Genomic DNA, 14,653 nt, shown 5'->3' on the forward strand with positions numbered 1-14,653 from the left:
TTATAGAACATAAGAACCACAAAGAGTAATCCTTGATTGTATACGTGTGTGTTTACATGAATAGAGGTATGTGTATACCTGCTGGTATATTCCTAAACTCCCTCTCAAGTATCCCCAAGAAACCGGTAAATAACATTAGTGATCCCCGGGAGAACTGGTGGCCAGGAAAGGGGTAGGAAAGAGAGTTTTCACTATAAATGTTCTTTTGTACCTTTCCAATTTTGACCCGAATCAATGTATTAACTATCAAAGAGAAATAGGAAAACCAAACCGGAACGCTTTGCCTGCTTCCGGTGCACACCATCACAGACCGTTCTCGCACGTCCGGCCCTAAGGTACTAGCGGTGGGAGGAAAAGGGGCCACCCTGTCCCCCCACAGCACTTCCCTGTCTGTCCACACCATCGATGCAGTATTAGCAGGGGCAGGGCCCTGAGGCCGGCAGGCTGAGGGGAGGGTTTCAGAGCAGGACGGATGGCAGTGGTGCCACTGCCAGGCATGACCCACCCCTGGCTTGAGCTGGCCTGTGTGACGGCTCACCTGCGTGCTCTCGTCATGGAAGCCCTCGAGGAAGCTCTCCAGCAGCTCGTCCGCATTGTCAATCCGCTCAGCATACTCGCCCACAATCCAAATCATGGCAGCCCGGGCCTCTGGCTCATCCAAGGAGTCCAGGTTCTCGCACAGGGTGGCGATCACGCTCTCATACCTGGAGGCCAGCACACAGTCAGCAGTGAGCACTGAGGGAGCCCCAGCAGCGCAGGGGGGGCCCAGCAGGGCCAAGAGAGACAAGCAGATGCCCCCACCCAAGGCCCCAAGAGGTGAGTAAAGGGATCTGGGTTTTATCTGTTACATTTTAGTTATTTTGGTCTGGGGAGCAGAGAAGGGGCAGCAAAGGAGAAATAAAAAGCCAAGGGTTTCCTTTGAGAATGCTGCCTGTGGCCCAGAAGTAAGGAAGAGGGGAGAGGCTCTTCCTTGCTTTCCCTTCCCACAGAGTCGCAGCAGCCTCGCAGGGAGGGACAGGCACGTACTTGTTGGGGTATTTGCGGAAGATGTCCTTGATGACCACGATGGCTTCCTGGACCACGTAGTTCACCTTGGTCTGGATGAGATCGAGCAGCGTGCTCACGCAGCGCTCCGCAGATTGCTGTGTGGGGAGAGGAGAGGGTGGGTAAGGCCCCGGGACCCATTCCCAAGAGAACTAACAACCGTGCCTTGGCCAAGGGCTCAGTCCTGCCTTGCCCACCTTCCTTGTCACAGTGGGAGCACAGGACAACAATGATGCTTTGGAACAGCAGGGCATAGGGAGATAGAGTTAGACTGAGGGGGAGGCCAGTGGAGCTTCTGAGAGTGGGAGAGTCCTTGGAGCTCCTCCAGGCAAGCCCTGAGGGCAGAGTGACCATGCACCAGCCTGACCTCACCTCACTTCTACTTCTACCAAAAACGCTTAGAAAAGTTCTGTTTAGACATCCCCCCCGCCTGCCCCCCTCCTCCAGCCCCATTCCAACATGCTGCGCTAATGCCCTTGTGGAAGAGATTTCTCAGGAGGCCATCACAGGTGCCAATGGGAAAATGTCATAAGGGACTGGGGTGACCAGCTGTCCCAGGATCTCCCAGCCTCCAGTGGACCCATTTAAGGAGTCAACTCAGTGGTCAAGGAGCATCTCCTTAGGCAGAGAATGGGATGGATGAAACGTCAGGACACGGGGGTTTGCAGAGCCCTTGGGAGCGTGGAGAAAGGGACACAGGGTGGGCTGAATCATGCATGGCCCTTTTCAGAACCTTTGACAGGCACAGCCCCTGACCCAAGCTCCATGAAATGAAGGTTAAGTCTACCAGGGCCACCACCAGCTGGGGCTGCCCCATCAGCATAGCTAAGATGCAGGAGAATCCATGTCATGGGTCCATTTCATTTGCAACAACTCGAAGGCCTAAAGGAGATTACAGAATGAGAATGAGCCCAACCAAACCTGCACAATGGTGCCTTGGGGACTCTAGCAGTGATGCGCAGGCCTTCCTGGACCACAAGAAGCTGACAGATTCTGCTAGAATCAGACCGGTTTCCTGCTTTCAGCTCCCTTCCCCTCCCTCACCCCCAGCTGAAGACAGAGTCCCAGAGCCTTACCTCCACCTTGATGGCGCAGCGGCCAATGGCTCGCACAGCCTTCCGTACAAAGTCTACATCCACCTCTGTCGCATACTCTTTAAGCTCTGCCAAGACCTGTGGCCCCAAAAGAGAAGATGGGATTGGAGGGGATCTAGTGGGGCAACCACCTAGAACACCCCTGGGCAGTGGGGATGCACAGACCCCTAGAAGGATGAGATTCTGCCTCTTGCTAGAGGTGGAAGCCCTGAGGGAGGGAGAAAGCTGGCAGGTGCTCCAAGAGAAAAGCAGGAAAGAACTAATTGGTAGGGCTGGACAGCCCTTGTTTAGGTTGACCTAGCTAACACACCCACCTAACTACCACTTTTCAATGAATGGATAACAACAGGGAGAACAAAATCTTTATCACAACATTTGTCTCATGCTTGTTTACAAAACCCCATGCCCTGTGCTAAGCACTCTTCACGAATGAACTGTCAGTTAACAGTGAGATCAGGCAGCCTGCCCAGAGACCACAGCTCGAGGGTGGTACTGCTGTCCACACCCACGCCCATGCCCCCAGCCACCACCCTCTGCTGACCTGGGCGATGTTGGCCTGGGAGGCCAGGCGGATCATGATGTCCAGCTTCTCTAGCTTCACGTAGATGGGGTCATTGTACTTCACAAAAAAGACTTTCATCTCGTGCTTCAGGATCTCAGGCCTGGTGGCAGGGCAGGGCAGCCCAAGGAGCAACAAGCAAGCAATTAGTTCTGAGAAAACCTCTTCACATTTGTGGGGACATTTCTGGGGTGTGAGGTGAAGCCTGACATCCATGAAGGCAGTGGCCACCATGGCTGCACGCTTCTGGGCAGAGGGCCTACTGACTGGCTTGGGCAAAGCTGTGACTGGTCATTGCATGTCTAACCACATCCAGGAATGGAAGGGAATAGGAACAGGAACAGCTTGCATTCGAGAGGCAGCAGGGAGCAGGCGCTGGGCTTGGGGACCAGGCCTTAGTTCCATCCCAGCTTGTGCCTCAGGCGCCTACGACCTCACCCAGGTAACGAGCATGACACTGTGCCGGAAAGCAGCACCACTGCAGACCCCAGTCTCTAGTCTTAAAAAGTCCCGGAGTCCCGGACCTCGGCTTTTGGGAGTGTTCTCACCTTTCCCTAAATGAGAAAGGTGATTAACTGTTTGTATAAACAATATGTTCTACTCGAAACACCTGCTTTCCTGCTGCATTTTGTTGCTGAGGGAGGCGTGTGCTCTATATGACCCCATCCCCGTGGAAGGTAGGGAACATAAGGAAATCTGTACATGGACTCCTCCAGATTCCACTTGCACCCAGCTATGTACCCTCACTACATCAATAATTCATCTCAGCCAGAGGACAACTACGTGACCCCCATGAGTCCTAGTGAATCTGAATGGGGGTGGTCCTGGGACCCCGGCACCGATTCCTACAGAGCAGGGCTGCTGTGAAGCAAGATGATCAATAGCCTGCCTCAGAGGCACTGGCTACACAGGAGCCATCACCAGTGTCACTGCTCCTCTGGCACCACCCACATTTTTGAGATGAGGAAAGCTGACAGGTGGAGAGGCTTGCACCAGGTTACACATGTAATGCTAATAAGGAAGGGAACAAGATGGCAGTCACCACCCTCAGCTCTTACTCTTATGCCGCTTCCACAACAGAAAAGAGGAAGGCAAAGGAGTGAGGACAGAGGGTGAAGGGAGAAGACACACAGAGAAGGAGGAGGAACCCTGGGAACTCTGTGCTGCTGTGCAAGCTGCAGGGAGGTCCTGGCACAGCAAAGAGCCTCCATCGTGCCTGTGGGGGCAGCAGGATCCGAGCTGGGGGGCAGCAGGAAGACGTGATTTCCGCAGTCAGGACTTGGCACAGCTGCCCAACCACTTGTCGGGACTGCGCCAGGTGGTGCCTTGGCAAAAGAACATCTTAAGAGATTTGCCATGTTAAATATAGCCCAGGGAGCCCTTCACACTGACCAGGGTCCGTACGTCACCGCACCTTACTAATCCCACCCTGCAGCTGCGACTCCCCGTCTCACCCCTCGGTCTAGGCCAGCGGTTCTCAACCTGTGGGTCGCGACCCCTTTGGCGGTTGAACAACCCTTTCACAGGGGTCGCCTAAGACCATCCTGCATATCAGATATTTACATGACGATTCATAACAGTAGCAACGTTACAGTTATGAAGTAGCAATTTTATGGTTGGGTCACAACATGAGGAACTGTATTTAAAGGGCCAGAAGGTTGAGAACCACTGGTCTAGGCACTGAGAGAGCTTTCCCATATTTAATTCCCAAACCTGCACAAATGTCCCAATTCCACTGATATCTCTGGGCCCCCAAGAATGTCCTCAGAACCAGACCGATGCTACAATGACAAGGAGCGTGTGCTGTCTTCCAAGAGAGAATGTCTATGAGGCCCCTGTTCCCTTGGCCTCACTTCCACCAACGGGGCTACTGTAACACACAAGGATCATGAGTGAGTTGCTGAGAAAGCCATTTGACCAGAAAGGCTGGTAGAACTCCAGCGTCCAGCTCTACACTGCAGAGCTGCTGGGCTCCCTCACTGGATCATTCCAGAGACTTCCTCCTGCTCTGGGCCCTTGATGTGGCACTCCTGATTGCTTTCAGCCCCACCCCCTGCGGGCATCAGACGCTTTTCCTCATAGGATCAGTGGCTTCCTGCTGCAATTGTTTCCATGGGGCAGATGGAAACAGGTTGCACAGCATTCTGAGCAACTTTCACATACCCCTCCCTGGCCCCGAGGCTGTTGCAAAGTCCACACCATGCCTCACCTCCTGGAGTCCTCCGACTTCTGGGAATTCTGGGATTTAACTAACACTACAGACTCTGTCTCCAGGAAAAATCTACAATCACACACACACACACACACACACACACACACACACACACACTCGTACTCCCCATTTCCAGAGGGTTCTGCGGACTGTGGAGCGATCCATTGTCTGTGGTTAAGAAGCTCTAAGCTAGCCCGGCTGGTGTAGCTCAGTGGCTGAGCATCGATCTATGAACCAGGAGATCACAGTTCGATTCCCAATCAGAGCACATGCCCGGTTGTGGGCTTGATCCCCAGTAGGGGGTGTGCAGAAGGCAGCCAATCAATGATTATTTCTCATCATTGATATTTCTATCCTTCTTTCCCTCTCTCTTCCTCTCTGAAATCAATTATATATATATATTTTTAAAAAGAAGCAGCTCCATGCAAGCCTTTACCTGGCCTGCTACCTGGTTAAGCTAAGCCAGGGTTTCTCAACCTCAGCACTACTGACATAACGGACAAAACCGTTCTCTGCCCTATGCATTGCAGGATGTTCAGCCGCATCCCTGGCCTCTACCCACTAGATACCAGCAGTACCTCCAGTTGTGACAACCAAAAACGTCTCCAGATGTTGTCAAATGTCTCTGGGACAAAGCTGTCCCTGGCTGAGAACCTCTGTACGCTACTGACTTCCTGCACGGGGACATGTCCGTTTCCCTTTAGAGCCCTGTTCCCAGCAGCGGAACCCCCAGCAGGACACACTGCATGTGTGAGGCAGTCCTGGTACCTTTTCTGCACGATGAGGTTGATGTTGCGCAGGGCCACGTACTGCAGCTCAGGCTCAGCGGACAGCAGCGTGACCAGGGGCGGGGCCAGCTTCTTGAGCAGCGTGCCATAGTAGTCCAGATCCTTGGACAACATCTCCATGAACTTCATCAACACCTTCACAGCAGACAGCACCACAGCAGAGTTGGCGTGGGAGAGCCTGGGAGTGACCCGCTCGCAGATACTGAGATCCGTTCCAAGGGGATAAAGAGGAGACAGACAAGGGGCAACACCCTGTTTTTAGTTATCAGGATAGCACTTCTTTTTTAATGAAAGATCCAGATCTTGGTTTTGCTGCATGCAAACTGACCCTAAGTTTATGAAAACCACTCTAAGCCCCAGTTTCCTCCCCTAGAAAATGGAGATGATGCTGACTTCACAGAGTTGCTGGGGCCTACATGAGACAATGCATGTAAAGCACCAGCAGAATGCCAGGCATGTAGCAAATACTTGATAAATGTCAATTCCCCTCTTCCCCACTGTGAGGACATTCAAAGTGGCAGAATATCACGTTGGTTAGGACCAAGGGTCAGGGGAGTCCGAGCGTGGTCACCGGCACAGCTTCCTCCTCCTTAAGGGGGGTTTCCTTACTTGTAAAATGGGAACAATAATGGGACTGACTTTACAGGGTTGCGTTAAGGATTATCAGATGCATGGGAAGCACCAGCAGAGCCCCAGGTTCCCAGTGAGAATTCAGTGCATAGTGACTCTGATGCTGTCCATCTCCTTCTCTCAGCCCGAGGTGACCAGGGTGTCTGTCAGCTCCCAGGTCAGGTCTTGGCTTCTGTCTTTGCCCACAATGAGCAGTGAGCTGACTGCCTGAAGGAACCACTGACAGCCTGGCTCTGCCCTCCCTCGAGCTGTCTGAGGATGGTCTGTGGGCAAGGCCCTGGGAAGAAGCCCTCTAGAGGCTTAAGGCTCAGCTCATGAGAGAGAACCTAGAGAGAGAACCAAGAGACAGGACTTGGCTGGAGATCCTAAACAGAACCTAGAAACAGAACCTAGCAAGAGAACTTGGACAGAACCTAGAGAAAGAACCTAGAGAGAGAACCTAGGGAGAGAACATGGCAAAAGATCCTGGACAGAACCTGGCTATAAAACCTGGCTGGAGAACCTAGACAGAACATGGCGGGAGACCCTGACAAGAGAACCCAACTCTGCTGATGAACTGAACACTGCCTTCATGTCATTCCTTCTTCGCCGACTCCGTCCACACTTTGGGGACCCCTGGACCTGCTGGGGTTGGACCCCAGCAAGTTTAAAAGCAGTACATCAAGAAAAGAGTATCAGGACCATCTAGAAAGTAAGCATACACTGACTGAAATAAAGAATATTATACAGACTCCCAACAGCAGACCAGAGGAACACAAGAATCAAGTCAAAGATTTGAAATGCGAAGAAGCGAGAAACACCCAACCAGAAAAGCAAAATGAAAAAAGAACCCAAAAATACGAAGATAGTGTAAGGAGCCTCTGGGACAGCTTCAAATGTACCAACATCAGAATTATAGGGGTACCAGAATATGAGAGAGAGCAAGATATTGAAAACCTATTTGAAGAAATAATGACAGAAAACTTCCCCCACCTGGTGAAAGAAATAGACTTACACGTCCAGGAAGCGCATAGAACCCCAAACAAAAGGAATCCAAAGAGGACCACACCAAGACACATCATCATTAAAATGCCAAGAGCAAAAGACAAAGAGAGAATCTTAAAAGCAGCAAGAGAAAGAAACTCAGTTACCTACAAGGGAATACCCATACGACTGTCAGCTGATTTCTCAACAGAAACTTTGCAGGCCAGAAGGGAGTGGCAAGAAATATTCAAAGTGATGAATAGCAAGAACCTACAACCAAGATTACTTTATCCAGCAAAGCTATCGTTCAGAATTGAAGGTCAGATAAAGAGCTTCACAGATAAGGAAAAGCTAAAGGAGTTCATCACCACCAAACCAGTATTATATGAAATGCTGAAAGGTATCCTTTAAGAAGAGGAAGAAGAAGAAAAAGGTAAAGATACAAATTATGAACAACAAACATGCATCTATCAACAAGTGAATCTAAGAATCAAATGAATAAATAACCTGATGTACAGAATGAACTGGTGATTATAATAGAATCAGGGACATAGAAAGGGAATGGACTGACTATTCTTGGCGGGGAAAGGGGTGTGGGAGATGTGGGAAGAGACTGGACAAAAATCGTGCACCTATGGATGAGGACAGTGGGTGGGGAGTGAGGGCGGAGGGTGGGGTGGGAGCTGGAAGGAGGGGAGTTATGGGGGGAAAAAAGAGGAACAAATGTAATAATCTGAACAATAAAGATTTAATTAAAAAAAAAAAAAAAAGGCTCAGCTCATGATTAGAGCACCCCCCGCCCCCAGCCTCCTAGGACCAGCTCCAGCTGGGCTGGCAAGCAAGGGGCAGCTTGCTCACCTCTGGGCCTCTCGGTCATCCTTGGGCGTGTAGTTGGCCAGGCAGTCCAGGATAAAGATCTGGCCCCATTCAGTGCACTCGTTCAGGGCTGTCAGCAGCTTGTTAATGGACTGAGGGTTCAGGTCGAGGAGGTTGCTGCTGGGGTGAGACTCGGCAATCTCTGAGAGGGCAGCTACTGCATTTGCTACCACCTAGTTGAGAGGGTGGAAGGGGCAGAGGCTGAGGGCACTGCTCACAGGCCAGGGGGCAGTGGAGCTAATGAGGATTATCAATCAGAGGTTGAATAGCCTGAAAAAAAAATTACCCGAAGGGCAGGAGCACAGAGACCCACTCTAAGCACTCCCCCTACTGGCACCTCTGTAAACTGGCACTAAAGTAAGTGCACTTGCCATTCAAGAAAAAGAAGAGGGGAAACGAAGGAAGCTCTAGCTCCAGGTGCCTGGCCACAGAAAGCATTCCCAGGTCCCTAACACACAGCCCCCATCTACCAGCTACAACAGCTCCCGTCAGGGCTGTCAACAGTGCTCTGAGCTAGAAGGTCCCTGCAGAGCCCCCGGGGCTGCAGGAAACACCTGGGGGCCTGCAACCCATTTTCACCAGAGCAGCTGTTCTTGTGTGTGTTCTGCATGGTTTTTAACTTTCCCCTATGACAAATAGTGCTCCAGCGGCCATCCCTGAACTGGCCACTCGGCGCCGGTGTGATCAGTGTTTCTGTAGGAAACAGAATGTGCTGGCTAAGCCGAGAGGTTTGTGCATTTCATATCAAACAGGGCCTGAGAACTGGCCTCTAAACCGCTGCCACCGCTGTGTGTGAGGAGATGAGTCCCACTCCCAGCTACGCCCTGGTGCCCAGAGTCCAGGCCATGCTACCTCGGGGGTGACCTCTAGGTGGGGAAAGGGAAAAGCACCTCACATGAGAGCTCACCGATGGTCTTGGTGAGAAGACAGTGACAATGACAGTGACTGGAAGGAGGGCACTAGTCTTGGTTGCACGCCCCTTGAATGCCAGCTGTACTAGACACATTACCTTTATAGCTTAAGCCTCACAGCACTCCTGCCAACCATGCAGAATCAGAGCCACCTCACTGATGAAGAAGAGGGCTCTGGAAGGTTAGGCAGCTTGCCCAAAGTCACACAGCTTGGTAGAGAGAGCACAAAGAAGGGAATCCAGACTAGTTCGCTCCAAAAGAGGTACCCGAACCACGGCAGGCATGAAAACAATTACCCCACCCAACAAGGCTGACTTCCAGGAACTGGGGACTGTCTGGTGGGGGGGGTCAAGCCAAGGTCTTCCCGAGCCATGCAGGAGTGGTGGAGGAGCAGAGGGGATGGAGCAGCTTACCATGGGGTTAGAGTCGGAGATGAGGTCTTTAAGTGTGTCCAAGAAGCCCTGGTCCTCGACCAGCTGGGCGTTGATATCGTGAAGCTTGGCCACACACACAGCCGCTGTTTTGCGAACATATGGGTCCTCATCCTTCAGGCACTTCCGGAGTGGCTCGCACAGGTACTCTGTGATCTTGTCAACGCGGATGCAGCCCATGGTCCGCACGGCCAGGGCGCGGATCAGGGGGTTGGGGTCCTCACAGTCCTGAGGGGAGACCAGCCATTAGCCAGGGGCAGAAGTGAGCCGAGCAACATCAGATGGCTGCTGTGGGATCTCCCACCAATTGCAGCCAACAGCATCATCAGTGCCATGGATGGGCATCGAGCATATGCCAGATACTGTGCTGGGCCTCTGTGCTTGGCCACCTCTGATCCTCACAGTAGACACACAATACGCTTCCCGTTTCACAGGTGAAGGAGGAACCTCTCAGGAAGGTCGCTAGCTCACCCAGTCACAGAGTGGAGCTGTGATTCAAACCCACATCCATCCAGCACCACAGCCCTCAGTCTTGTCACTGGGCCACAGAACCCTTCCTTTGCCCGTATCTGGGCATCCATGGGGTAGGGGAGCTAAGGTGCACAGAGCTGGCAATTCAAGTGCCTGCTTGCTCCTCGGTCTGGAGGATGGAAAATGCAGTAGGAGTGAGTCTAGAGGGAGACATAAAAGCTCGCAGACACTTGCTGTATCCTGCCCTGGTAAAGGAAGCAGGCAACGCCTCACCCCTGTGGCACGCAGGGATCAACAAGGCGTGTGCAACTCCCCATGGAATGAGTTAGCAGGGGCTGCACCCTCTGATTTTCTGGAGAGCGGGAGCCCTCTGCTGGAAGATGAAGCCCTTGGCTGGGAGTCAGAGGGCCTGGAAAGGAGCCCGAGTGTTCCCACTCAGGGCTGTAGCGCCTCACCCCAGGAGATCAAGGAGACAGGAACAGCAAGCACCCATACCCCTCCCTCTCACCAAGCTCCTGCTCACCTTCACAAAGGTGTTGACGGCCATGATGGCCATGTCAGGCTGACTCTTGGCATAGTTCATCAGGTACAGGTACACCAGCTTCTTCAGCTCCAGGTTGTCCGTCTGCATACAGTTTACCACATCAGGGAAGAGGGCACTAGAAGGTCAAAATGGCATCAGTGTCGGGAAGGCCGAAGAAAGGAAGAGGAAGATTTTCCAGGCAGCTAATGGGGAAAGGGGATGCGGGGAGACAGTGAGTAGGAGGAAAAGAGGAAGATAACAGGACCTCCTAGCAAAAGGGAGAAAGAACATCACTATGCTGTTACCATGAATACCTATTAGTAGAAATAGAATTCCAAAGGATGATTTTAAAAATGAAAAAAAGTCCTTTTTTCTTTTCCCAGAGGTCAAAGATGAGCTCTGGAGCCCATCAGCCCTGGTTAAAGCCCAGCTCTGCCTCTTGTTAGCTGTCTGAACTTGGGAAAACTCCTTCATCCCTGCCCAACCCTGACTCTGTTTCCTCATTTGCAAGAAAGGGGAAACAAAACCCCATTTCTCTCTCCTTCTCCCTTCCTCTCCGAAATCAATAAAAATATATTAAAAATAAAAAAGAAGAAACATCAATGATGAGAGAGAATCACTGATGGGCCGTCTCCTGCACACCCCCTACTGGGGATCAAACCTGCAATCTGGGCCTTTGCCCTGACTGGGAATCGAACCGTGACCTCCTGGCTCATAGGTCAATACTCAACCACTGAGCCACACTGCTGGGTGGATTATCCCCATTTTATAGAAGATGATATGAAGCTCAAAAATGTCAAATATGGGAATTGTAAGGAACTGCTGGGAAAACATATCTGAAAGTATTCTGCAGACTCTCAAACACGGAGCAAGTGTTAAGCTGTTGTAAAATCCAGTCCCTACCCTTGACTTTACAATGTGGTGGGCAGGTAAAGACAAGTACACATAAGAGGAGAATAGTCTAGAATTAGTGCTGGGTGACAGGAACATAGAGAAAATGCTGCGTTCAGGGCAATGGGCTGGGGTGATGAGGAAGGCAGCAGGAAGACACTGAATGGGTTTTAAAAGATGGAAAGACAAGCTGGGGACATGGAAAAGGGGAAAGGGACACGCCAGGCAGGAGAAAAGCATGAACAAAGGTGTGACAGCAATTCTACACGACTGCTCAGGCAACCAGATGCAAACCAGAGGCTGCCAATTGGCGCCAAACCCAACAAACTCCATCTGCAGGTGTGTTTTACGTGGGCAGTGTTCATTTCTTTGTGTAATATCACCTGGCAATCTGAAGCAGGGAGATTTTAAATGAAAAATCCAACTTCCCATTCTTTGGAAAAACCAGAAGACCTGGCCGCACTGGTTCATTTTCCCCAGCTGGCAGCAATCCTCTGTGGTTTCTGACAGGGCTCGTGCCACATCCACTTCCTCGAGCACTGCCTTTCAACCTAGTCCACTTCACTTACCCCATTACTGTCTGACCCCACCAACACTGAGATCATGACCCCGCTGCAAACAAAGCCTTCTGTTCAGAAAGGAGGTGCATGAAGGGAGCTGGATAAGGGGAGATGGGGGTCCCTAGGGAAGCCCTAAAGGAGAGATCTGAACTGGACCCAGCCTCCTCCTGCACACCTGACATCTTTGCCCACTGTCATTGATGCAATCACTTTCTTCACCGCCTCCTTCTTCTTCTCCTTCTTGTCGCTGTTGAGCTCTGCCTTCAGCTCGAAGATCTCCCCTGAAAGAGGAGGCAGGCATGAGTGATCCATTCCCACCTGCCAGAGGGTGACTCCCAGTCCCCGACTTCCAAAAGAGTGAGAGGGAGGCAGGTAAGACACCCCAGGCTACCAGCTGAGGGCAGTTTTAGGCCCCTGGCCTTGGGTGGGGCAGGCAGCAGAGAGACAACTGTTAGGAGAGGAATTATCAAGATGAAAGCTTGGAGGTCACACTGGATTGAGGAGAGAGGAACTGTGAATGCTACAGGGTTCTGAGGGAGACAAAAAGCATGAAGGCAGATCTTGCTCACCCAGATGTCTAAAGACACACTGAGGCCCTAACCGGTTTGGTTCAGTGGATAGAGCATCGACCTTCGGACTGAGGGGTCCCAGGTTCGATTCCGGTCAAGGGCATGTACCTTGGTTGCGGGCATATCCCCAGTAGGGGGTGAGGCAGCTGATTGATGTTTCTCTCTCATCGATGTTTCTAACTCTCTATCCCTCTCCCTTCCTCTCTGTAAAAAATCAATAAAATATATTAAAAAAAAAAAAAAAGACACACTGAGGGAAGCAAAGTCCTTTAGCTACCCTTACCCAAAGCCCTCAAGGCAGTGTGTAATGGGACCTGGGGACTTAAAGTTTGAGGGGAGAGGGTAGGATTTGCTTGTTTCCCACATTCGCTTTTCCTGTTTTCCTAGGACCTCCAGTTAAAACAGCTCACTCAGGGTTTCACTTCCTGTGCCACAGTGGTTGCTCAGCTCTGAAAATGGGAATTCAGCTGCTCTATCTAACATGCAATAAACTGTCTTAAGAACTTGATGATCTGGAAGAAGCAAATGAGGAAGTAGGGTTGTTTGGGGCCCTGCCATGGAGAGGTAGCCAGAACCCCGATAACCCCAGTAAAAGGTTAAGAGGGCTGCCTTTGGAGTGATGGGCTCTCTAAACAGCCATCAGCATTTCCTGAGCCTTTCCCTAAGCCAAGTGCCACACTAACTTCTTCCCACACCTTTCCTCATTTCATCCTTACAACGACTCTGCATTTCCCCCATTTTACAGATGAGCAAACAGAGGCTGTAAGAAGTCCAGTAACTTGTCCAAGGACACACACCAAATAAGAGGGAGGGCCAAGATTCAAAGCCAGCTCTGCTAGCTCCAGGACACTCACTTTGCTTCTCGGGACCTGCACTCTTGTCTGTACTCTCCCCCTTGACGGGAGCACTGAATTTTCTCATTTACACAGATGTGAGTCACTCATTTCAGTGTGTGGCACTAGTGGCCTGCATTAAGGGTGGTCACTGTTATGACTAATTTATCACATGACCCTCTGTCTTGGCTATCTCTTTTGAAGGAATAAGAGCCCTAGTCCCTCTCAAGTTAGTTGTGGGGCGGGGGGGTGAAGCAGACTATCACGTGGGACGTAAGAGCTGAGGAAGCTCTAGATTAGATGGATTTACAGTGAGAAAAAGAAAACTTAGCAGGTTTTTATCGTGACTGAATAACGTGGTGTTTACCAAAGAACTCGAAAAACAAGGTTAATTAAGAACAAACGCACAGCACAGTCCAGGGCAAGGCCAAACTGAGGGCATTGCTCAACAGACAGGAGGAATCTGCAGACCTTGCAGTTCAAATTCATGGCTCTGTAGGGCTGAAGGAACCCATACCCTTCTTCTCCTAGAGACTGTGGGGGCCCTGTCTCACAGCTGTGGAATCCAAACAGACCATGACGACTTTGACCCTGGGCCCTGCTGCAGGGCTGCCCATGCTTTGCTTGAAACCTTTGGCCGGCTATAGTACAATTGGCCGTCAATTGAGTCACCTTAGCTCCAAGAAGGCTGATGAGGTGAACTTGGGATCTCCCTGCATCTGAATATCTCCTTCCTCAGTGACCAAGCCTACCTCCTCAACCACATGAGGCATCTGATTCTGTCTACCCCACTGCCACCCACCTAGCTCAGGCACCATCATCTCCACCTCTCACCGGAGCTGTGGTACTGGTCTCCCTACGCGTCCACCAAGCTTCACTTTTTTATTAGACTCTGCCTTGGATCTTTCCTTGCTTAAAACCATCACTGATGTCATATTTGGATCCAGGCATCTCTCTACAGACATTGTCCTCAAAAGAAAACCTACATTAAAAGACCCCCACCCACTGACACCCCAACACACTCAGCACTAAGTTCACCCCCTCCAGCCTGCTCACCAGGCCATGCATGTCAGACCCCTGCACGCCTTCCCAACCTCTCATCACACTCTTCAGTGACTTGTGCCCAACTGCTTTCCTTTCCCTGAATGTACGGTGGGCAGAGCCCTGGCTGAGCTCCGCTCCCCACCCCCACCCCCTTTATCAAGCTAGGTCCACCCAGGGCCCTCCCACAGCCTCCAACACTTCCCTTATCATAGCACCCACCAGCCCTTTAGAGTAGTTACTACTTAATAAACTGT

The 14,653-nt window shown here is 51.3% G+C and overlaps 1 protein-coding gene across 4 annotated transcripts in view; it reads right to left on the bottom strand.

Annotated features, from left to right (window-relative positions):
• Positions 1-14,653, bottom strand: part of AP1B1 (adaptor related protein complex 1 subunit beta 1) — a 41,734-nt gene that overhangs the window by 12,275 nt on the left and 14,806 nt on the right. For all 4 annotated transcript variants that reach the window (XM_070400257.1, XM_070400254.1, XM_070400256.1 and 1 more), the window contains exons 3-11: positions 12,129-12,234; positions 10,503-10,638; positions 9,491-9,736; positions 8,149-8,339; positions 5,678-5,899; positions 2,680-2,800; positions 2,121-2,216; positions 1,027-1,142; positions 539-704 (exon numbers count right to left, since the gene is read on the bottom strand). In XM_070400257.1, the coding sequence (XP_070256358.1) occupies positions 539-704; positions 1,027-1,142; positions 2,121-2,216; positions 2,680-2,800; positions 5,678-5,899; positions 8,149-8,339; positions 9,491-9,736; positions 10,503-10,638; positions 12,129-12,234 (1,400 nt within the window). The remainder of the gene's footprint in view (positions 1-538; positions 705-1,026; positions 1,143-2,120; positions 2,217-2,679; positions 2,801-5,677; positions 5,900-8,148; positions 8,340-9,490; positions 9,737-10,502; positions 10,639-12,128; positions 12,235-14,653) is intronic.

This window comes from Myotis yumanensis, unplaced genomic scaffold (assembly GCF_028538775.1).
Source record: "Myotis yumanensis isolate MYYU_CA2020_CCGP unplaced genomic scaffold, mMyoYum1.0.hap1 SCAF_19, whole genome shotgun sequence".
Classification (NCBI taxonomy): Eukaryota; Metazoa; Chordata; class Mammalia; order Chiroptera; family Vespertilionidae; genus Myotis; species Myotis yumanensis.